At 36.3% G+C, this 25,696-nt stretch overlaps 2 protein-coding genes across 5 annotated transcripts in view; one reads left to right on the forward strand and one right to left on the reverse strand.

Annotated features, from left to right (window-relative positions):
• The window catches only part of LOC144956948 (uncharacterized), a 64,963-nt gene extending 41,907 nt beyond the window's left edge, over positions 1-23,056 (reverse strand). For 3 of the 4 annotated variants that reach the window (XM_078887804.1, XM_078887796.1, XM_078887811.1), the window contains exons 1-8: positions 22,779-23,056; positions 21,382-21,481; positions 20,633-20,942; positions 19,674-19,793; positions 16,188-16,283; positions 9,248-9,385; positions 7,250-7,295; positions 5,509-5,654 (exon numbers count right to left, since the gene is read on the reverse strand). In XM_078887804.1, the coding sequence (XP_078743930.1) occupies positions 5,509-5,654; positions 7,250-7,295; positions 9,248-9,385; positions 16,188-16,283; positions 19,674-19,793; positions 20,633-20,942; positions 21,382-21,481; positions 22,779-22,984 (1,162 nt within the window). In that variant the 5' untranslated portion in view covers positions 22,985-23,056. The remainder of the gene's footprint in view (positions 1-5,508; positions 5,655-7,249; positions 7,296-9,247; positions 9,386-16,187; positions 16,284-19,673; positions 19,794-20,632; positions 20,943-21,381; positions 21,482-22,778) is intronic. The other variant, XM_078887822.1, reaches the window with a different exon arrangement.
• A 2,432-nt stretch (positions 23,057-25,488) lies between these two features.
• LOC144956964 (GDP-D-glucose phosphorylase 1-like) overlaps positions 25,489-25,696 on the forward strand; it is a 60,341-nt gene continuing 60,133 nt past the window's right edge. The window contains exon 1 of the mRNA XM_078887924.1: positions 25,489-25,578. The gene's annotated coding sequence lies outside the window, so the exon portion shown is untranslated. The remainder of the gene's footprint in view (positions 25,579-25,696) is intronic.

The raw sequence follows: 25,696 nt of genomic DNA on the forward strand, positions 1-25,696 counted from the left end.
CAGTGTATTTTCTGAAAATTTGAAGCAATTCCATGCCATAGTCATTGAGATATGGCCATTTTAGTACATGCACTAAAATGTTGAAAAGGCAGACCAGAATTGGTACTAAAACATGTAATCAAAACAAAATCACAATCGAATATGGTCCCACATGACAAGAAACACTGTTATTTTTGCAATGTTAAGTTATTGATTCATTCATTTCAATCTGATTTTTTTGAGTTTTAAAGTAATATTTAATAATAATTTGAAAAAGAACCACTTTTTTGTAAAAAAACAAAAGTAAAATTTAACATTTGATAATTAAAAAAAAATTTTAATCATTAATAATTTCCCGCAACTACGCCAATGCATTTCTTATTTATCTAAGTGCGCTGTCTGAAAATTTGAAGCAATTCTATGCCATAGTCATTGAGATATAGGCATTTTAGTGCATGTACTGAAATTTTGACAAGGCAGACCAAAATGGTTGTGCCAGCAGGGGAAATTACTGGGTTTATTGGTGTGACAGTAAAGTGTTGAGGGAAAATATTTCAACCCATATAATATAATGAAATAAATGTGTCAGGAATGCCTCCAACTGCATTAGCCATTGATAGTGGCCGAAATTTGACTCCAGGTATTTGATATTGATACATGTAGATATGTTTAATTAATTAATGTGTATACTTCTTTCTTTATTTCTTGATCGCATTCCCTTGTATACCGCATTGCAGTGTAGGGACAGCTTATGCTGAAATATCTTTGCATCAAGGTTTTTAGACAAGCAGGTGGGCTCATACGAAATAAATAAAACAAACAATAAATTGAAAACAGATAACTTGTGATTATTGAAATAAAGAGTTGAATCAAAAAACAAAACTGTGTTGTTGCTTTCTTTCAAATAAAAAAAAAACATTTGAACAATTAAACTTAAACATGACTTGGCTTCCTCATTTTTGTTTAGTTTACACAAGCATCGCACACAATCGTTGAGTGGCTCTTGCACAGGTATGCACGACATTTTTTGCATTGGGACGCCCCCCTCCTGTCCGCCTGCCATGGACACATACTGCACCGACCCCGTTTTCTGGCTCCCTGGTTTGGGAGAGAAGGTCCCAATGCTGGAGTAGAAAATTCAATGTCCACCCCCATGTCCTTGAGCGTTGCTTTGAAGAGCACTTTGAGCGGGCGTGATGCCCTAACGAGCGTCTCATTTCTTCTAATTATCTGGTCACGCATAAGGGTTTTGGATATTTCCCGAATAAAATCCCCCCGCGCATTTTTGTGGTTGAGACGATCGTTGGGGTTTATGTGTTGGTGCAGAACTCTGGCCGCGATAGTGCTGAGATCAATCAGATTGAAAAAGAGGACCACTGGCCATCTCCTTGTTGCCCTTTTTGTTGTGTAGGAAAGGGCCATTTTATCCATGGAGTCAACACCCCCTTTGGTTTCGTTATAGAATAGAACAACTTCTGGCTTTCGCTTTTCAGTTGAAGTGTTGACAGCAGCTTCATCGTGCATCGATGACAACAGGATCACATTTTTTGGCCGATGACCCTGGTAGCTACACAGCATCCTGTCATCCTGGAAGGCAAAGGCTGATTCATAGAGGTCCAGTTCCTTCTTTGCTGAAAATTTGCTGGGCAAGAAGCGCTTGTCCCTACGGACGGTGCCAACAACTGTTGTTCTCTTCTCTTTTAGTTTCTGTGACAACAAATTGTCTGTAAAAAAATTATCGCAGGTTATATTTCTCCCTTTTCCTGTGAATGGGTCTGCCAACCGCATTACCATCGATGCACCACAAGTCAGATCTCCAGTTTGACGAGGCGGCTGGTCAGCTTCCTTCCCAATATAGACAACACCATTTAAGGGGTAGCTGTTTTTTGAGTCGCAAATCCAAAAAAGTTTTATGCCGTACTTTCCAGGCTTTGAGGGGAGGTACTGAATGAATGAACACCGACCTCTAAAAGGTACAAGTTGCTCGTCCACACAAAGGTAAGGTCCGGGAATGTAATGATTTCTAAGATTGTCATTGTGCATCTGAAAAATGTGGCGAAATGCAGCAAGTTTGTCAGTGGTTTGTCTAATACGGCGTGTTTCTTTGTTATCAAAACGTAAGGCAGCCAGTAATTCAAAATATCTCTTACGTGACATTGTTGCCCGCACATAATCTTGCCCAATCATGTCTGACCATATCACTAAAGTTGAAACTTTACTTTGCTTTTGTGCACCAATCATTAGGGAAATTCCTACAAGACCATCCAACTCCACTATGTCGGTTTCCTTCCAACGGTCACCCTTCTGCCTTCGACCTTCCTCATTCGTGCGAATCACAATTTCATTCATCATCAATTGGTTTAGGAATAACCCAAATAGTTCTGCGGGACTTTTCTTGTTCCCAGTGTTTGGAATTATATTCCTCGGAACATTGAATACATTCTGAGTAGGAGTTCTACTTCTCTGTGTCGGCTCACTGAGCCAGATCTGTCCATCTTTTGCCCGGTACAATGGGATGGCCAAGTGTCTGTCCCGTGGAGACTGCACAAGAACAGCTTGCCTTTCCTCATCTCTGGTGGATCTGTCATCCATTGTCTCATCTGGATGAATGAAAGAGACAGGTAGACCAAAATTTAGGTAAATGTTGTTGTTTGTTGCTTTAGGTCTCTTCCAACACAATTGAGGTTATATGAGAGACCGCTGAAACAAAAAAACAAGCAATCTAACAAAAATAGTACAAATGTAAATCAAAATCATAACCTAAAGATATCATAAGCTAAATTATAAATAACCAAGAACAAACAGGCAGAAGATTTACAGAAAAAAAAAAATATCCCCTGTCAAAAATACAATCACAAACCAAAGAAGCAGGATAGGCTAGTAAAGAGAAGAAGAAACGACATCACTATCGGATCGTACACCCATGCGAACATCATAGGTATATGATTCAAGGGTGATGCTCCCATCCAACCACCCGCTTTTAGGTAAATGCATATTACGTACATTGGCAAATCAAAATATGTTTGGTCTACAATTAGAAATAATACAATTCCGAATAATATGTCACAAAACACAGATACACAGTCACATCACATCTACACACCACCCACCCACATACTTTGAGACGCAAACACACATTGCACTGTAATAAAAAAAATATACATACCTAGTACAGATTCATCATCGGTGGTACTATTGGAATCAGTTGAATCTGCATCACTGGACGATCCATCATCATCATGCTCCAGGATAAATTCTTCTTCATCGCTCATCGATAAGTTTAGTTCACTATCACTGTCTGGTCCGATGGGATCATTATATTCCTCACTAATATCCGTTGGATTATTCGGATTAAAGTTATCAAACAAATTTCGCCTTGCATCCATGATGTGAAAACAGCAACAGGAAGTTCGTTACAAGTACAGGAAGTGTGAGGAAGGGTACTTTCAGTATTGTAACTAACATTAAAATGGTATCGATACCCATTAATTATCAAGTTCATAGGTTTAGATCGTTAGGGAATTGTTTAGAAGCCTTCCATTACAAAAGAAAATTGTTGTGATAATACATACTGGAAAATTTTGCTTGATATAATATCTGGGTCGAAATCGACCCACAACATAAATTACTATATATTATGTATGGGTCGAAAATGACCCACGACGTACTTGGAGGGGGTCCAAAGTTTAAAAGGTCATATTTGGTAAAATTCTGTAAGTAACGAAATAGCACCACTAGAGTATGTTGTTAGAAAGGTTAAATTTAGATAACATTGAGGGTAGAGGTCAATACCATAATTCATGGCAAAACTGAAGCAATTTTTAAAGCCTCTGGGTCGTTTTCGACCCACGACGTACTGCGAAGGTTAATTCTCTCTTTATCAATATTTCAATGAAGTAACTTAAACTGAAAGGCCCTAACAATGTTCCTATGATTCAGACATTCATACAACGATATCATGTGTGTTGGTACATAGCATTTTAATAATAAGACAAAATACGGGTATTGAGCTCTGATTAAAATAATGTAGATTGGATTAATTAGTTAGGGTTTTTTGTTTGTTTGTTTTTGTTCTGTTTCATTGCCTTATAGGGTAGGCTGTTATGACTAAAATACAAATGTAAAATAAAGAATTATAATCAATGTATAAATGTGACTGACTCGCAAATTCTAATATCAGTATACGTGGTAACGATATAATGGTCTGCAGTGGGACCCACAAAGGAATAATAGAAATAAATTTTACCCGTTTTCTTTTGTTACTCTATTTAACTTAAGAAAATTATGACTGCATCTCAATATGGCATATGTAACCAGTGCTGCCAACCCTGGCCCATGAAAATGTGACTAAAAATGGAGAGCCAAAATGAGGAAGATTTTGAAAAAATATGTACAATCCTGCTAAATCAATAATTTGCGCTAGATCTGATGATGGGCAATTCAACCATACTAATACTAGCAATATTAGAATCGATATTTAAATCAGATTATGTTCCCTTCCACTAAGTATCTATTAGTGTTGGACCTAACCACGCCTGTAAATTGTCTTTTCCAAAATTGTCTGAAAATTTATTTTAACTTGAACCACTGGTTACCTTGTTTTTAATTTTGCCTTCTATCAATTGAAGGACTCTTCGGCAATCTACAAATGTTTCGGGCATATTGTAGAATCGTTTACTGTTAGTTCATGTATTTCTTCTTTGTCTTTATGAGAAAGTGGCTCAGTGAGCTTTTCTTTCTTGTAGACGAAGCCGACAAAATAAAAACTAAACAAAAGATCCATTTCGCTTTCAAAATAAATATTTGTTTTTTCATTAAAAATTCGCCAAAACATTGTTTTGACAATGTTCAGACAACCAATAGTAAATTACAAAAAGAACAAAACTTGTAGAATCAAAGATTGTTTATCTGAAAAATTACAGTAAAATTGTGTGTGAAGACATATGATTGAAACAGACTTTGTGAATCTATGTTGGTAAAACTGAGCGAACGCACGAATGACCAAGAGAGACAGCCACAAACAATAAAACAGAGAAACAAGGACACATGCACACAGCGATGGCTGACGTCAAGGAAGCGAGAGGCAGCACAGAGAAACAGGGGGGGGGGGAAGAGAGAGAGAGAGAGAGAGAGAGAGAGAGAGAGAGAGAGAGAGAGAGAGAGAGAGAGAGAGAGAGAGAGAGAGCACAACCTAACTATAGTTATATAATCCAAGACTGACTATAATGTGCTTCGGTATTGTCATCCACTGTTTTAAGTTTCCCGTGATTTTTATTTTAATTTAGGCTATAATTATTTTTTCTCCCATACGGGATCAATTTTTTTTTTTAATTATTATTGTCTAACAGTATGTCCCTGAGGTAGAGAATAATGGATTGTCTGATTTCAGGCAATTGCCTGAGAATTTACATACAGCAATGCTTAACAAACATGTGGTGCAAAATAATAGAGACAATTTATGTTATGATGTGCAAAAAGTTGATTTTTCAGACAGCTTCTTCTTCTTTCTAAAACCAAAATGCCTCTTACCTCCCACCATTTCAATAGAGCTACTTGATCCCAAAAATTCCATATCACCATCAGTGACTTCACTGCCAATCAACTTCGTAGAACATTTAGGTGGCTGTTTGACTGTCTTTCTTTTACTGGTCTCAAACACCTTCCTTCTCTTTCTACTAGAATGGTGTATATATGAAAAGTTGAATGAAGTTGTTAAGTTGATACAGTGCACCCTGGACATAATGAGCTCGGATTTCAATGAAGCATTAAAAAGCTTACTTTAAAAAAAATAGCAAACATTACTGATGTCAGCCAACATTAAAAAAGTTAACGTGTAATGAAATCCAGCCGATGGTTCCAGCAATTTGTTTTTGTATCCAGGTTGCAGTGTATTAAAAAAAGTGCATTCAAATCTTTTGAGGTAAACAATAGGGATATTAGGCTAAGAAGGAAGAAAATAGGATAGCCAAAAATTCTACATTTACAATTGAAAGCATTCAAGAAAAGGTAAGACAAATGGGAATGTTTAAATACATTCACAAGAAATTATCATAGCAGTCAGTTCACAATTCCAAAACGCAGAACCAACACATATAAAAACAGTTTCTTCCCAAGAACCATCAAGGAATGGAACACTCTCCCACCACAAATCCTAGATATTACCAACAACAACAAGTTTGATCAACTATTAAACATTTATCTTTCAACTCAATGACACAATAATGGAATAAGTCACTACATAATTGTATAAAATCTGCAGCAATGATTAATTCGCCTTTTGCAGATAAAGACGTTGAACTTGAACTTGAACTATCAATAAACTTAGTTTGAGATCACTTAAAAGTTTCATCCAGACAGAAGCACAAGATCCCACTGAGAGGAATACAGTCAAATGTTTACAAACCATAATATATTCAAAACAAAAACATGTCAATACAAAGAGAGTTGATTTAAAAGGAAAAAAAATATATTCTTCCATAAACTAATACTATACATTTGACTTTTTCCCTCTCAGTCAAGGACTCCGACAGGGATCAGGACAAAATCCAAGACAAAGACAGAAAGCAAGTTGGAAAGCAGATATTGGGGGACAGAAGATACAGCAAGTGACCTCCTCCCCACCATGAGAGTATGCTAAGCTTCAAAAAAGTATGATGTTTATTAGTCAAAAAATGGTGTTTTATAACCAACTGAAATTTTTTAAATAATTTAAAATCAAATACTTATGGTTTTAATGAGTAATGCGGGTGGGGTGAGAAGAGCAATTAATTTGATAAATTAACAACACTGAAACTGGAAATATTTTTTACAGCAAAATTCATATCTATAACTTTCCGGGAGATTTTAATGACAGGCGGGAGAGCAGGAGATGGTTGACTCCAGATTTCAGATGGTTGGCGCCATGCCAGCATGTCTTCCTTTATTACTTACACAAAGGTAAAAAAAAATAGGTATGTTGTCTATTAGGTGTCATCCCAGTCTAGATTTCTTACAATAATTTACACTTACATTGCCTGAGTCGAGTGTGTACAAAGTTTACTCTAGGACATAATGTTAGACCCAGAGTTTTCCAATCCTCATCACCCATCCCTTCACTGACCATGCTCAACATAGACAAGACAACACACTGCTCAATGACAGCCACTATATTTCAATATTATTTTCTCTATTTAAAGCATACCAATTCTTACCCTCAAGAAAAAGATATCAATTGAATAGCTATCATGTCATCAATTAAATTACAATTGCTATATCAAACTTGGTGTACTACCTTGGAATCTCGTTGGAAGACCTGCATGTCGTGTTTGGTGTTGTTTCTAATGAAGATTGAAAATAAAAAGGTTTATTGTTTATCACAACACAAAGAATTTGGGTAAATTTTTTAACTAAAAGCGTTCCATGAGGTATCTTTCACATAATGATTAACCTTTATATTCCTAAAGTTGTATTTCTGTAATACAAACATAAGACGGAGTTCACCTCACTCCAGTTATATTTCGGTCAGCTTAGAAAAACTATATTTTCTAATATTAGATTATCATTCCTTTAATAGCCTTCTCTTTGAGTTCATTTCAAATTAGTGAATACTAGGTCATCTCTTAGACTGCTGAAGTCTTTGATGGATATTTTATTTTGTTTATGTTCCGAGCAAGGGACCCTGATAAAATGGTCATAAATTTACAAATTTCACACAGTACCTTGTCAATCTGTAATTAAATTTATATAGCACATTTAATGAACAAATAAATTAGTAAATAAGCAGAATCCTTGGCAGATTTACACAATTCTCTTGTAGATAGTTGAATCGACACGGGGTCGACAGAACTCCAATCACGGAAGTTCACCTAAATGTCTCATCCTGACGTTAAGCACAAGTCCCAACTAAGAGGAACACACTCAAATGTTTACAATCATATATAACATGGAAACAAAACATAATACAGTGCATAACAGAGAGATGACTTACAAAGAAAAAAATACCATCGCCCAAAACTAACAAACACATTTGACTGTTTCCCTCAGCCAGGGTATCTGGCCAGGGCCAGGACAAAACCAAGTAATCTCATTCAAGACAAAGACAGAAAGCAAGTTGGAAAATATATATAGGATAGAAGACGCAGTAAGTACCTCCCTGCCCATTATGGGAAGTCAGGAACCCCACCCAGCCACTGACCTTGACATGACCAGAAAACGCCTGTGCTTGTATGACTTGGGTGGCATTTTAAGTGGTGGACTAGTTGCCGTGTCCATTTAAATTTAAGCTAGATTTTTGTCCTACATTGCCTACAGAAGTCTCAGGGATTCCCCATAACTTGAACATGATCATCAAGAACCAAGAGAAATTCAAACAGCACGGGTTTGAATCACAGAAAAATAGTAGACAACCTGGGAATGAAATGGGCACCTGCAGATGGTAAGAAAAAGACAGCCACAGTCAAGTACTTTACCCCCCCCCCCCCCCCCCATCCCTCCCTTTAACAAAAAATAATTATTTAACAACTATCTATTACTACTTTTTTTTTTTTGGCCTGACGACATTGTTATACAGAAGTTGCACTGTATTGGAAAAAGTTGATCTTACAGGTCACATTTTTTCCTGAGTCGGATTGTCAGAGACCATGACTTAATCCTGCAAGCTGTCTTCATTGGGCCTTACACAGGTAATCTTAATGGTGATAACCTAGTCAGTGTGAGCTGGTTGTAACATTAAACTGACAATTGCTACCTTTAGAATAGAATTCTAGTCTTCTTAAAGCTCCGTTTGCGAGATAATCAAATTTCCCATCAGAGATGGGGGACATGGGTCCAAAAGAGAACTTTGACTGAACCAAGAACCCATATTAGTCACTTGTAAATCAAGTTTTCAGCCTATCAAGATCCCCATTTAGAATGCCATACCTGCCCCCTTGAAAATTTTAAAATCAGTAACCAACACAAAATTCATCAGTTATAAATTTACGAGTTATAAATCGACTTTAGCTACCATTTATAACTTTAAGGAAATTTTCTCCTTAAAAAATTGCTGTAACGTAAAGAATAAAAATTATCCTCTCTAACACTGCGACAAATTTGCTGTGAAATCAAATCCATAATATTTCTTCCATTTCTATAAGTCTGTAATTATCAAATTTCTGTAACAATTACGGATTATCCGTAAAAGTAAGCAGGTATGGAAAGTGTATATAAAATAAATATGACAAGTGATCAAAGTCTTTGTTGTTCTTTATTATCAGTTGTATAAGTTGAGAACGAGTAGATTTATACCAACTTGTCAAGGGAGAAATGGGAAACTCCTTTTGAGTGATGTTGATATTGCCAGGTCCTGTAGTAGAATTAAGTTGACAATAATCTTTCATGAGCACATAAGGAGAATGGCAGATATTTGTTGAATAGTCCGCATGACCATCTGAAATGACCAATTCAAGAAAATAGTACTATGACTAGGTAATATTCACCACGGCTTTTCATCATAATAATTAGGCAAATCTCAAATGACAGCAAAAGAGTTTACTGGAAAAATGACCAATGCTCTCATAAATTGTCAGTCAAAATTACAGTAGACACAGGATTCAACAAGGAATTCAAAAATTCTCATTTCTTGACTCTATATTTTCTTAGTTAATAGAAATGCATTCAACAAACATTTAGCTTGTAAAGTTGCAGTCATCAAGGTCATTTTAACCAGACATGCTACTCATAAAGAGACACAAAAGCATCCAATAGTTTGTTTAACTCACCCTAATCACAAACAAGCATTTCTTGTAGTCTAAAAGAGTATGTAATTGTAGTAGCATGATGAGACTCCATTGTGTGTAGAATTCTCATTGATGAAAGGCGAGTAGACGTGAATAAAATGCTAAGTACTGCTGCTGGCTGTGTGTGGCGTGTGCGTATGTTTTTTGTTTTTAGGGGTTTTACAGCTCGTGTGACACTATTAGGTCATTTCAGCGTCAGTAAAAAGGAAGATGATAGAGGAATGTAGATATGAAGTTAAAAGAACTACATAAAAAGGGGCAAAAGGGCCTGGTTCAAATAGGGAACAAGAGATTCCAAGATCAATCCATCTGTGTGCCTATTTTGACATCACTTTTAAAAGCTCCATCCGGACACAAGTAAAGGTTCCCGCTAAAAAGGATTCACTCAACAAAGTACAATCTATAATATTAATAACTAATTATGATAGAAGGTATCTGTAACAAGAGATGATTTAAAGGAAAGAAATATCCTTCAAAAAAGGTTGTAAACAATTGACTGTCTCCCTCTCAATTAAGAATCCCCACTAGGACCAAGAAAAAAGCGGAGCAATCTCAATTTAGAACAAAGATAGCAGCTTGGAAAGGGAAAACAGATATAGGGGGATAGAAGACATAGCAAGTGACCTCTTGTCCACCATGTGTGTGAAAAACAAAAAAAAGAAAGAAAGAGAGAGAGAGAGAGAGAGAGAGAGAGAGAGAGAGAGAGAGAGAGAGAGAGAGAGAGAGAGAGAGAGAGAGAGATGAGAGAGAGAGAGATGAGAGAGAGAGAGAGAGAGAGAGAGAGGAAGGGGGAGAGAGAGAGAGAGAGAGAGAGAGAGGGGGGGAGAGGGGGAGGGGAGAGAGAGAGAGAAAGATGGAGAGAGAGAGAGAGAAAGATGGAGAGAGAGAGAGAGAGAGAGAGAGAGAGAGAGAGAGAGAGAGAAAGAAAGAAAGGGAAATGGCACAAATAGGGACCAGATGTAGATTCCAGGAGCATACTATCATTTTGCATGGTTTGAGATCACTTAAAAGTCCCACCCTGACACAAGCACAGGTCCACACTAAGAGGAACACACTCAAATGTTTACAAATCATATGTTCAAATATAGGAGGGTAGAAGACACAATAGGCTTTTAACGAAATCGGGCCGAACGAGACGCCGAACCCGAACGGATATAGCCTTCTCACGTGATGTGTAATGTGTTGAGCGCTGGAAGGCTGCTTTTCACAGAGCTCTTAAAATTACTTCATTTTACGGCTGTTTTAAGTGTTATTTCTATACAGGACGAATTTTATTTCATATTCAGAGGATTTCGTATGAGTTTGTGCTGCTTTTGACGAAAATTCGTGGATTTTAAACAATTAATTTAGCAATACTTTAAAGTTTTATAAAATTTTTGCAAGGATTTTATCATCTATTAAGACCATTGTTGTTTACGTTTTATGATTTTAAGGAAAAAAACAGTGTGCTATTTTAATCATATTACAACGGTCGACGATGAACACCGAGAATGACAACACCTAATTATTGTTACAACTATTCACCCCAACACCTATGTACAATACGACACACAATTAATAATACACCGAATTTAGAAATAGTGAACCTTTTGAGATCTATTAAATTATTCAAGGCATACAGTAAAATAACAAAAAGAGGAAATAAAGGTGGAAGGAAACAAAAGCAAAAACAAATAGAAGCCAAAGAAAACATCAAAAACAACTCAGTCAAATTAAAATGCAATAATTTAAATTCTACTAATAACAATCTAAAAATTCTAACAGTGAACTGTCGCAGCATTGTACACAAAAGAGCTGAATTCTGTGCACTCATTGACAAACATGAACCAGACATTGTCTGTGGACAAGAGTCGTGGCTAAATGACAATATTAAGTCATGTGAAATCTTCCCCAAAGAATACGAGATAAATGACAGAAAACTACCTAGAGAAGAGGCAGAAGATGAAGGAAGTGAAAATGAAGACGATGAGACCAGGCGACCGGGAGGTGGAGTATTCATACTCGTTGATAGAAGGCTCACAGGCTGTGAGCAAACAAAGTTCAAAACTGACTGTGAGATAATTTGGGTAAGCGTTAAAATCCAAGGCCATAAAAACATCCTTGTTGGATCGTTCTACATGCCCCATCGAAACGAAACTGACATCGTAGAACTTCAAAAATCGCTTGAAATAATCAACTCAGAAAAAACTCCAAACCAAATGATTCTAACAGGAGACTTAACTGTCCTGATATAAACTGGGACGGTTCAAAAACGTTATCTGTCTGCCCACAACATGCAATACAACAAAGCCTCATCGGCATTACAGCAGGAGCGCACCTCACACAAATTCACGAAAAATGCACACGCGGTGACAATATTTTAGATCTTGTTTTCATATCCAATCCATCACTGATCCATTCAACAACATCACAACCAGGAATATCAGATCATGCCTGCGTTGTTACTGAAACTACACTAAACCCCAATTATATGAACCAACCCCCCAAAACACGATACCTTTTCAAAAAGGCCAACTGGGCCGCACTACGAAAACGAATCGAGGGACTGTCATCCGAGATCACAGAACAACACAAAAACGGTATGGATGTAAATGAAATGTGGAGCCATTTTCAGTCCTGCCTACTCAGTGCAATCATGGAGTCAATTCCCCAAAAAGTACATAAAAATACAAGAACGCCGCCGTGGATGAACAGGAAAATACGAGCACTACTAAGACGCAAAGCAAAAGCATTCAAGCGGGCTAAACTGAGCAGAACCTGGGATACATACAAATCGTTGCAGCGTCAAAGTAGGCGTGAAATAAGGCAAGCAGAATGGACGCACATTAACAATGTCATAGAAAAAGGACTTGAAACAAAGAATACCAAGCCATTTTGGAACTACATAAAAAGCAATAAAAACGATTCCATTGGTGTAGCCCCATTGAAAGAAAATGAAACCCTGTACATTAAGGGGAAGGATAGCAACGATCCTCTTGGATCAATTTAAATCTGTCTTTACCCCTCATGATCCACACGATACAACCACCCCACCGACATCACATAGGTGTGACCAATCTCTTACTAATATCAACATAAACATCTCAGGAGTTGAAAAGTTGCTGAAAAACGTCGATCCATCTAAGGCGTCAGGTCCAGATAACATCCCCAACACAGTACTAAAGAAGTGTGCTGAGAGTTTGGCCCCCTCATTATGCATAATTTTCCAAAAATCGGTCGACACCGGGATGCTCCCTAATGACTGGCTGAAGGCAAACATCGCACCTGTATTAAAAAAAGGCAACAAAAATAAAGCAGAGAACTACCGTCCAATCTCACTGACGTCTGTAATATCCAAACTATTAGAACATATAATCTGTAAGAACATGATGAACCACTTTGAGAACAATGACATCCTAACTGACCTGAACCACGGGTTTCGCAAAGGATACTCATGTGAAAGCCAACTCCTAATAACTGTAAACGACCTGTTGAGACTCCAGACTGCCAACACTCAGGCAGACATCGGCATCCTCGACTTTTCCAAAGCATTTGATACTGTGCCCACCAAAAACTCCTGCAGAAACTAGAAAATTACGGAATTCGTGGCCCTTTACACACATGGCTTTGTAATTTCCTCACAAAACGTACCATGAAAGTAGTCCTAGACGGCACGTCATCGGATGAATGTCCAGTCATATCAGGAGTGCCACAGGGAACGGTGCTAGGACCCATACTATTTCTCTGTTTCATCAATGACCTACCTCTAGGAGTAAAATCTCAGATTAGGTTATTCGCCGATGACTGTCTAATATCTGCAAATCTGCAAATTATCAAAAATTGCTACAAGAGGACTTGAATAGTCTCGAACAGTGGGCTAATGATTGGGGAATGAAATTTAACGCAAACAAATGCTACATCCTCAGCACAGCTAAAAAGTACAATGAGACTTACAAGTTAAACAACACCGTCCTGAAACAAGTCGACGATAACCCATACCTTGGCATCACCTTCTCAAAGGACTTGAAATGGGGGAAACACATTAACAAAATAACCCAAAAGGCAAGCTGCACCCTCGCGTTTCTCCGCCGAAATCTTAGCCACGCCCCAATGTCATGCAAACAAAATGCCTACCTCGCACTTGTGAGATCACAATTGGAATACGGAGCAGTTGCCTGGGACCCCTACCTGAAAGAGGATATTCAAAAACTTGAGAGTCCGGTTATACAAGGCGCCCGGTTCATAACTGGGAACTATAAGAGCAGAACTCCAGGATGCATGACAAATATGTTAGAAGAAAGAAATCTCATCAGCCTCCAACAAAGAAGAAAAGAAACCCGTCTGTCATTCATGTTCAAGATAATAACAGATCAAATACCATCAATAAAGGCAGACTCCTTTTTCACGCCACGACCAAACAAAAGAAAAATCTGAGCACTCACTTTCGCGAACCACATAACCAAAAACCCCATTGACAGATACGCCACAAACAATTCGAACTGCTTCAAAATCCCACAGACAAGAACACAAAACTACAGAAATTCTTTCTTCATTAGAACTATCTCGGAGTGGAATGGGCTGGATGAACTGGTCATCATGGCACCATGAACGAGATCTGGATAGTGAAGACTCTCAAGCGGTATGCAGCAACGGATCTAAGGTCACGTGATAGAGGATAGCTTGGTTTGCGGTTGGCTTCAACTGACAAGAAACGGAGAAGGAAAGAATGGAGACTACCTCAGGCCTCCCCTTACCATGTGTTAGGGGAGGGGCAAGGTCAGTGTCATTCAATAGTATAGAATTGTGCATGTAGCGCTCTATACGGAGAGAAAATTATAAATTGATTACGGGGGAAGGTGGGGAATGGGGGGGGGGGGGGGTTTGACCCACAAACAACGGAGGTGTTGGACTTCGGGTAGACCATGATACGAAATCAAAGAGAAAAGGCCGCTGGTACTTGGATGGTGGAAATGGTTGGGGGGTGGGGTAGTGACAATCAGCATGGGACGTATACATTAACATTAATAATATAGGCAATAGATGACCAGGGATGTGTATTGTAAGTGTATTGTTTGTATATATTTGTGTGTATGTGTGTGTGTGTGTGTGTGCGCGTGTGTGTGAAAGGGATTACACAAAAACACCTTTCTCTGTAGCTTCCAAATGATTACGTATACGATAAATTTGAAAACCACATTATTTGAATCAGCTTGCAAAAAGGAGAACATGTATCTTTGTTTCACAAAAATAGGTTTAGAAATAAATAATTTTTCTAGTAGATTGATTTTGAAAAAAAATTGCTCAATTTTTAAAAATTTAATGATAGTTTCTTTATTTTCCGGTCGATTTTCTCGATTTATATCTCATTTTTCAATTCTCAATGCGACGAGCACACTGATGTATCTCGTGTGATTCAAAAGCGTTGTTTGTTTTTTTAATATATATATATATATATATATATATATATATATATATATATATATATATATATATATATATATATATATATATATACTGAGAGTCCTGCCTCACTAATTAATTCCTGAGCGTTGAGATGGTGATGCAACTATTACATACAAGACCTTGCAGTCGAGTCAGCAGGGCTTTTGGGTTACACAACCACTATTTACCCATCGGTCAGCGGTACTCTTTGATGTATACAACACTCACCGCCTTTAAGCAAAGCCGCCTGCCCATAAATCAAGAGATGATCACCTAACTGTTCACAAGCGAACTGTCAAACGAGCAATCGATGATTGGATAAGAATCTCAAGATCTCATATAATAAGGTAAGTTTTGGAGAGAGGATAGAGGTGATATCCCCCCACCCGTCATCGGACAGAACTTTCATTGCGTTATATCATATAAGCTCCGCCTCCTCTTACTATTCCGGAGTGACGAGATTAGACGAGAGGACGTGAGAAAAAATTGAACACGTGTTCAGTAAGTCGATCGGTCGGTCTGCTTCAGCGTGTAACTATAACTCCATAATAAGTACCTCCCTGCCTATCTGAAGGGAGGTAATTAAAATAACGATTTTCATAGCGCTGCATTAGTTATCCCATAGTTGCATTCAATAAGAGGTTGCCATCAGAGGTCCAGTCCCAAAGACCTCGTTGAACGCAAATTTCGCTGTAGTAACTCAGTGCAAAATTTGATCAACAATTTACTTTCCATTTACAGAGGGTAACAATTGCTTGTACCCTTTGGATAGAATGAATCAAAAAGTTGTGAAAGGCGAGGACATGGAATTGGGTTTTTTTAATTAATTCTTTCAAGAATAAACTCATGGTCAGGGTAGTGGCAAAAGAATACCTTACCTGGTTGACAAAATTTGAGAGATGATTGTCAAAATGTGACATTGTCTCAGATCAATTTAAATTTAATGTTGTAGTGATGTAGATGCTTGAAATTCATAGATTATGAAATTTGGATTAAATAGAATAAAGAGAATAATAGAACTATACTACTCACGAATTCCTTGAGTAGATGCTGTGACATATGTAGATGTATACATAGTGGATTCCTCAGTATGAGTGATGGGGGTTGGAATCTCGTTGTAATCGCTGGCTGAAGATAAAATTAAAACCTGAAATTGTTGAGGCGGTTTCTTGAAAGCTGCATCTTCTTAGTATCTTCAGCGTAGATGGCCAATTTGCATAGCCAGGGAGGCCCTATTTCTAATGACGAGTAGCCGCAGTAAGAAATTACTATATACTTTTATAAAAAAAAACATTATTTCTATCTTTAAAACAATCCATCGTTTTGTTTTGTTTGTTTTTAAGGGTTTAACGGTGCTTGCAACACATTAAGGTCATATCAGCGCCAGTAAAAAGGAAGAAAACGTGATAGTCAAAAGTTCTATGTATCCATGAAAAAGTAAGACAGGGAAATTGGTTCAAATACGGAACAGTTGTAGATCCCAAGAGCAAACTATCAGTGTACTTAGTTTGAGATCACCTAGTTGTCACATCCTGACACAAACACAGGTTCCCACTAAGAGGAACACACTCAAATATTTAAAAATCATATATATGTAAAACAAAAAAAATAATACAATGCATAACAGAGATGATTTACAAAAGAAAAGATATCTCCCAAAACTGACTATACATTTGACTGTTTCCCTCCCAGCCAGTGTATCCGGCCAGGGCCAGGACAAAACCAAGTAATCTCATTTCAAGATGAAGACAGAAAGCATGTTGGAAAACAGATATAGGGGAATAGAAGACACAGTAAGTACCCTCCCATTTTGCGCCAATTTTGTTTGTTATTGTTAAGGGTTTTACAGCGCTCGCAACTCATTAAGGTCATATCAGCGCCAGTAAAAAGGAAGAAAATGGGATAGTAAAATGTTCTAGAATTAAAATTAAAGCACCCAAGAAAAGGTAAGACAAAGGAATTTGTTCACATAGGATACAGATGTAGATTCCAAGAGCACGCTATCAAAGTACTTAGTTTGAGATTCCCTAAAAGTCTCATCCAGACATAAACCCAGGTCCCAACTAAGAGGGATACACACAAATGTTTACAAATCATATACAATATTCAAACTAAAAAATACAGTGCATAACAGAGAAATGATTTACAAGGAAAAAAATATCATCTCCCAAAACTCTAACTATACATCTGAATGTTTCCCTCCCAGCTAGGGTATCCAGCCAGGGCCTGGACTAAAACCAAGTAATCTCATTCCAAGACAGAAAGCATGTTGGAAAACAGATAAAGGGGGATAGAAGACACAGTAAGTGCCTCCCTGCCTATAATGGGAGGTCAAAACCCCCATCCAGGCGTCAATTTTGAGAGGGGAGGGGAGGGGCGGGAAAACTGGTCTTATTTAATTCGTCAACAGTCTATTGAGCAAGTTTTTATTTTATTTAAGCATGTCATCAATAGCAAAGAGGATGTCTATGATAGTGATTTGATGGCTGAATGTATTTGATATGGGGTTGATGTGGAAAATGAACGGGTCAATGAAAATCGAAAGTTGTTTTCACAGAGAGCATGAAGAGATTGTGACAGAGACTCAGGAAGTACGTGAGGGTACAATGATGACAGTGATTATGATAATTATAATGAAGAATATAATTCTAGTTCAAATGGAACGAAAATTCTTTTCAACTATTGTGACTGGTTGTTAGTGCTGATTCAATGTGTTTTGTTTATTTTTTGACACAGCTCCCCCCCCCCCCCTCCTTCTCTCTCACACACACATTCTTGACGATTTTGGAAATATATGCATCACTAACTCCTGAAGACTTCTTACCTGCATTTACTAATAGCCGAATTTCAATATTATGACCCTTTTATCAATAAGTCAGCACGTGAGTAGGACTTTTTTGGGAGGGTGGGGAGACATATTTTCTTTAAAATTAGTATTGTGTTTATATGTAAAACTGTGGACTGTCCATTATACTAGAAAGAAATGATAAACACCAAATTGGCTTGCTTGTTGGAGGTAAATAAGATGGAGCATCGTTATCATATCTTAACTGGGCTTGAATAAAATGATAATTTTAAATACGAGCACCATTTTTTTTTAAGGGAAAAAAAAGAAGGCAATTGAGAATAAAATATGACTAAAACGTTTGCAATGTCATAAAAATATATAGTGTTGCATCTATTACATCACCTGGGCTTTATTGAGAATTTTCTTTAATCCACAAAAATACTGGGTGCAGTCTATAAAATAATCAAGAACAATATTCTGAGTTTGCAACAAAAGAGTGATATAGAATAAAAACATGAAAAGAAACATCATTCCACAGTGTCAAAAATAGAAATCGCAGAAATAAGGTGGAAACTATGTGCATTGCCACCTGAAAGAGCAAGGAAATCTCATATAACTGGCTTGTATATTTTCAAATGAAACCAGAGAATCCAAGATAAAAAACAACTGTAACTGTCCACTAAAATCAAGATCACACAAATAATGATCAGTTGACATAATTCAAATAGCTGAAAAATTTGAGATGTGCCACTCACAGGTAACTGAGGGCTTTCCTTGCTGAAATGAGAAATTACAGCTGGAAATTCAATGTCTAACAAACTTTGCAAGCAAAATGTCAGTGCAGCATTTTGCTGAAGATTGAATAAAGACTGAACAGAATAAGTTTGTTTATAGTTATATTAGAAACCTTTTGATCTCCATGAGATATTAAAAAGTTCTAGAATTACAATTAAAGCACCCACGAAAAGGTAAGACAAAGGGGAATTGGTTCAGATAGGAAACAGAGGTGGATTCCAAAAGCACACTATCAAAGTACTTAGTTTAAGATCACCTAAAAGTCTCATCCAGACACAAGTACATGTCCCCACTAAGAAGAATACACTCAAATGTTTACAAATGATATAAAATGTGTAAAGACAATACTATCGAGACAACAAGATTTGAAATTGCTGTTGGTGGTTGATTATACAAATTTCAGTTGTGGGAATTTGTTTATTTTTTTTGTTTTTTGTTTTTTTTAAAGGGTTTTACGGAGCTTGCAACACATTTGGGTCATATCAGCGCCGGTAAAAAGAAGAAAATAGAATAGTCAAAATAATCTAGATTTACAATCAAAACTCCCAAGAAAAAGTAAGAGAAAGGGGAATTGGTTCAAATAGGGAACAGATGTAGATTCCAAGTGTATACCATCAATGTACTTAGAGAGATGATTCACAAGGAAAAAATATCATCTCTCAAAACTATAACTATACATTAAACTGTTACCCTCCCAGTCAAGGACTCCGGCCAGGCCTGGCACAAAACTAAGTAATCCCATTCCAGAAGCAACTCGGAAAGCAGATATAAGGGGATAGAAGGCACAGCGTGACCTCCTGCCCACCATAGGAGGAGTTGTGGAAATTTAAATGAATTTGAAACAAATTAAATTTAGATCACAACTATATGTCATTAGAGATGGTCATGTCGATACAATTAAGTGAATAAATGTTGAAACACGAGAAGTATTGTACCTAACAAACTATCATATCCAGATAATTGAGAATCCTCCTCTGATGACAATTTCCTTGTATCCTCAATTGCAAAAATAGGGGACGACTCTCCAAGTGTGAATGAACTTGCTGCATGTGTGTCTTCTCAGGGAGTATATAAAGGAAGAAAATGTTTGTTTTAAATGGAAGTGAATTTTAATTTTAATTGGAAATATTATCAATTTTCATCAAATTGATTCATACAATTAAAAATGTGAAACATGTTTAAAATTGATTTCACTGGGGCTGATGATTTTAAAATTATCTGCTTTACTTTTGTGTTTTAAAATATTCAGCTGGTGAACTCGGCTGGTTTTCAGTAAATTGAAAAAATTCAATATGATTAGCTTGATTTGCAGTGTAAATTGTGAATGAAAATTGTGAATGTGAGCAAACAAATTTTATAAAACACACAAAAATCTAAGTATTTATATAGCTCAATACCCACTGGACGTGCTCAAAGCAGTTTGCAAGGGTCTATACCCAACAGCAACACTTTAACAGGTAGGGCAAGACATGAAACTTGTTAAGTAGTATTACAATATTTTTTCTGACAGAGACAATGTTATCAACAAGGTGACCATTTTTATTTTAGACTTGAGTATGATGAGAGAATGTGAGTAAAGAGCCTTATCCAAGGACTCAACTATGCGCTGCTCATAGCAGAACTCAAACCCAGGCCCTTCTGATCCAAACTTGAGTGTCATACCACAAGAGCACATTGTGGTAACATTACGCAGACAGAAACATTAATTGGAAAATAAGAACTTTGATTTTGCATGAATTTTTTTTTTTTTTTTTTTAAGTTGTCCACTTAGTGACATATTTATAATAATGATAAATAAAACCATATCTGTAAAAACCTTTATCATTATTAGTCTGAGTAGATTTCATTTTTGACAAGTATAAACATTTTAAAACTACAAATTAGATAAACCTACATGTTCCATCCCTTGCAATTTCAATAGATGAATTGAGATCCTTTGAACTGCCCTTGTTTACATTTGTGTCTTCAAGTCTTTGACAAGCCTGCACCGATTTCTTCTTTAGCCCATTTCTTTTTGATCTTGTTTTTTTTCCATTCCATCCTGATTTGTAATCGATATCTTCAACAAAAAGTTCAGCACTGACCTCTTCTGATGTCACAGTTTCTCTCTCTTCTTCATTTCCATCTTTCAGTTTTTTTTTGTGAGTCTTTCTGGTCCGCCTCTTTAATGTCTTTTTGTCACAAGATGTGTCACTGCATGTTTTCTAAAAGAAACAAAACATTAAAACCTCAACAATGATAATCTATCATCAATATTTATTTGGGTAAAAAATTTAAAATAATTTTAAGTTAAAGCATTATATCAAAATATCCTATAGCAATTGGCTGATATGTGAATGGAGCTGGTTGGAATCAGTTTATTTTTATCCATTCAGGAGTGATTGAATGAGGGGGCCTACATCTGGCGAGGAAATAAATGTAATAGACCAGCCTTTCATTCATAAGATACCAAGCAATGAAGTTTTCTTGATGTTACAAGTAAATGCAACTGTGAAATATGTTTGTCCCTTCTTCACTTTTTAGAGTTGATGTGTGTGTGTGTGTGTGTGTGTGTGTGTGTGTGTGTGTGTGTTTGTGTGTGTGTAACAGAGAAAGAGAGTGACAGTGAATTTTTCAAAAAATAGAGTTATTTGATTTACAAACATTTGTGTTGGACCCATCATATTGACTTGAGCATCCTTTTTCATCAATGGCTGGCAGCAGGCTTGCAATTGTCATTACATTGGTCTCCCTAGTCTGGTTCCTATTCAAAGACCATTAAACAGAAACTTGATACATTTCATATTTTTAAAAATTCATTTATTTATTTATGTGTCTATTTGCTATATTGCTTTCAAATCCAGTTATTTAAATTGAAAATTAGTTAATACTTTTCACTAATTACTTATAGTTCCTAATTGTGAACAGAAATTTGCATTTCTTAATTTATTATATATATTATCCACCCTGGAAGAACTTGGGTGCATTTTATTAAATAAATCTCAAGTACCAAGTCTGTGCCAGACATTGGTGATCATGGTACGCCAATCATCCCTCTGATCAGATAACCTCAAAAACCTAATATTACTCTTCTCTTTCTTTTACTATTAAGTAAATAAATTGTTTGTTTGTTTTTAGGTGTTTAACTGCGCTTTCAACACTATGTAGGTCATTTAAGCGCTCGTTTCTAGCTTTTATCAATTTTTATCAGGCTTGAGAAGCTTTAGCTGCTTAATCGTGTTAATACTGTTGTAATAAAATTTTATAAATCCAAAGGCTAAAGAAAATTTTCATTTTCTTTCAAATAATGTAATTGAAATTTGATATAAAAGTTGTGCAGGATTACCAAATTTAAGACATTTGGCTTGATTAGAAGGACTTCTGTAGTTTCACGCCTAAAGAGGGGATTTATTTTTATTGTTGGGGGGAGACCCTCCCAACCTTCAACCCTAACTAAATAAGTAGGAGTGAAATATCTGTTCAATGTTACAGTTATCATTTAACGTTATAACAAGTGTAACTAAATGACAAATTGCCATATTTATGGACAATAAAGATCTATTATTATTATTATTATTATTAAAGATACTATAACATGAAGAAACAGGGAATGTTTCCCATCACTGGCAACATCGAAACTGATGGGAAACACAGTAATCATTTATTTTTTTAAATCCACTATCTATGTAGGCGTGCTGTGAAACTACGGAAGTCATTCCTTGAATTTGATGTTCTTTCTTGTGTAGATTAAACTTAAACCACAGTCCACTCGACAAGGAATGGCCTTATTTTGTATTGACATTCTCATTCTTCATTTCATTGATATTGAGAACATTTCATTATTTTCATGAGAAAAAAAAATCCATTTTGAATTGAACAAAAGTCTTGTGATTTCTCTTAAATTAAAATTTCATACAGATATTGACCTAGATCTAGGTTGGCCTTAATAAAACTTTCGAAGTGACAATTCGGACTCGAGTCTGAATAGTCTCCCGTGGGTATTCGGACTCAAACTCCATTGTGCATGCAATCAAATCATATTCAACAAGGACTGGACAAACCTCTTCTTTCTCCTCCTCAGCATACAGGCATAGCTGGTGCCTTGTCCCGAATTGGCCAAAGTTGCTTGTTGGGCATTGTTCGAATTCGAACCAATAATCTGGTCAAATATTGCATCAGATCTTTTGCAAACAAATGGAAATTTTGAGTATGTGTTGACTCCTTTCTTTTTTGTTGCCATGGCACAACGCCAGGAACCAAGAGGCATACGTCAAGTAGTCACAACTAGGAAACCAAGTAGGTACCTGTTATTCATTCACTTCGAATCTGATTGCACGGGATTTCCTTGAAACGGAAACACATCCGGCCTAAGGCTTTGTGTCCACCAAAATAGAATCAACCAGACTGAAAGTAATAATAATAATAATAATAATAATAATAATAATAAAATATAATAATAAAATAATAATAATAATAATAATAATATAATAATAATAATAATAATAAATAATAATAATAATAATAATATAATAATAATAATAATAATAATAATAATAATAATAATAATAATAATAATAATAAATAATAATAATAATAATAATAATAATATATAATAATAATAATAATAATAATAATAATAATAATAATAATAATAATAATAATAATAATAATAGCATTTAATTTAGTATAGCGCTTTCTATGCAATTGCATCTCAACAATAAAAATACAATCCAGTGAATCATAATAGAATTATACAACACAACATAATTAGCATGACACAGATTACGTGATTATCAAATAAGAGTAAAAGTATTTTTCGGATAAGAATGTTTTAATATGTGTTCTGAATGTTTCCATTGTTTGCTTTTCTCTGATCTGCCCGGGCAGAGCGTCCCAGACTTTTGGGCCAAAAAATTCAAAAGAGAGATCACCGAAAGTTTTTGTAATTTTTATTTGGTACAATTAACAATGTGGTGTCGCTGGACCTCCTTAAGAGGCGAGAATTTGACTTCATTTAATCAGGTCCGAAAGATAGTGTGTGTGGGGGGGGGGGGGGGCAAGGCATTAAAAACACTGGTCCAAATTTTATATTCAATCCGTGTTTTGAGGGGAAGCCAGCGCAAAGTTTCCAAAAGGGGAGTGGTGTGGTCAGTTTTTCTTCTCATCAATACAATTCTAACAGCCGAATTTTGCACAGACTAGCTTTCTGAGTCTCTGGTCGGGCAGACGAGAGAGAAGTATGTTGCAATAGTCCATTTTAGACTATACTAGAGAAACTGTGAGCTTTTTTGTAACGTTAGTCGTCAGATATTCCGAATTGATTTTATTTTTGACAGCTCGAAATACATACTTTTTGCATAGAGCACTGATCAGCTGGTTCATCGACAAATTTTCATCGAAAACAACTCCAAGGTTTCTCATTTTTAAATCATTGAAGTCAAGTTGGAAGTCGCTAATGTTTTTTAGATTGTTTGGTTTGCCTATCATAATGACTTCATTTTTTAATCATTAAGTTGCAATTTGTTCAGAATCATCCATTATGTCTAAATTACAGCTTTCAATGTTGTGGTGGTTTTTGTGGTTTTTATTGTGGGTTCGAGTCCAAACGATAAGCTCAATGGTCTGGAGTCGAACTAGTATGCGCGTTATGGCTTTCTTTACCAGCTGCGCCACTCAACCTACACCACAAACGGCTCAGGTTTAATCTAGGGGTGATTAAGAATAGCCTTAGGGTCCCTTATAGCTTAATGGTATTAATAACAAGTAAGTCAAGACAATAGACAATAATAGTAACGCCCAATACAATAATAATAATTCTATACATAAAGTTTAATTAGATTGTTACAGGAAAAGAAAGAGATAATAAGATGGAATGTAAAATGAAAATTATGGATGATATATCGTATTTAAGATGTAAGCAGTTATCGGATGAATCGAGAATAGGGAGAGACTGACGATATGCGGGATTTCCAGAAAACTGGCAGCTTAAAATTATAATAGAGGAAACAGTAAACATTGGCATTTCGGGGACAGAACAGACGCGTTGTTAGCAAAAATTACATAAAAATAAATAAACAAAATGCTATGAGGGTGTAAACCCTGTTCCGCACTAGGACAGGACTGTCTTGGGACAGTCCTGTCCCAAATCTGTAACATATAGAATTTAGAGAAATCTTCCGCACCTATTGGGACGGGACCATAGCCCTACTATAATACTGGCCGAAGCACGAGGAGGATGACCGTAGGGGTTAAGGCTATCGTATTCGTTACACAAAGCGGGGAAATTGAATGCGTGATTAGGTACCGTGTGTCGTCGGCAAACAAATTTTCGTCAGTCTGTGTTTCGTTGTATTCATGACGTAACTATAGTACTGACCAAAGCACGAGGCTCTTGACCACTACCGTGGCTATTGTATTGGTTACACAGGTACCGTGTGTAGTGTGTAGTCAATCAAATTTTGATCAGTCTTTATTTCAACTGGCATTGGACACAACCGCTTTGTTTTCTCTCGCTGCTTCGTTCAATTTGCTGGATTTTTTAATTTTATATATTTAATTAAATGAAATTGTGCTTATCGTTGTTGACATTCCGGATTTTAATACTTATATGTTATATATTTAATTAAGTGAAAGTGTGCTTATCATTGTTGACACTCCGGAATTTAATTCGTCATTCTTTGTTTCAACCTTGGTCACAACCGCTTTTTTTTCTCTCTCTCGCTTCATTCAATTTGCTGATATATATTTAATTAAGGGGGGGGGGGGGTGTTCAGTGGAAGTGTGCTTATCATTGGTGACATTCCGGAATTTAGTTTATCATTTCCTTATCGGATTATTTATTTATTTATCACCGCATTTAAGGTAAGATAATGCAATCTTCATCATCATCATCATCATCATCATCATCATCATCATCATCATCATCATCATCATCATCACATATCATTATCATTATTGTCATCATCATTTGTCGCTTCCC

This window comes from Berghia stephanieae, chromosome 1 (assembly GCF_034508935.2).
Source record: "Berghia stephanieae isolate SIO BIC M18660-M18661 chromosome 1, UCSD_Bste_1.3, whole genome shotgun sequence".
Taxonomy (NCBI): Eukaryota; Metazoa; Mollusca; class Gastropoda; order Nudibranchia; family Aeolidiidae; genus Berghia; species Berghia stephanieae.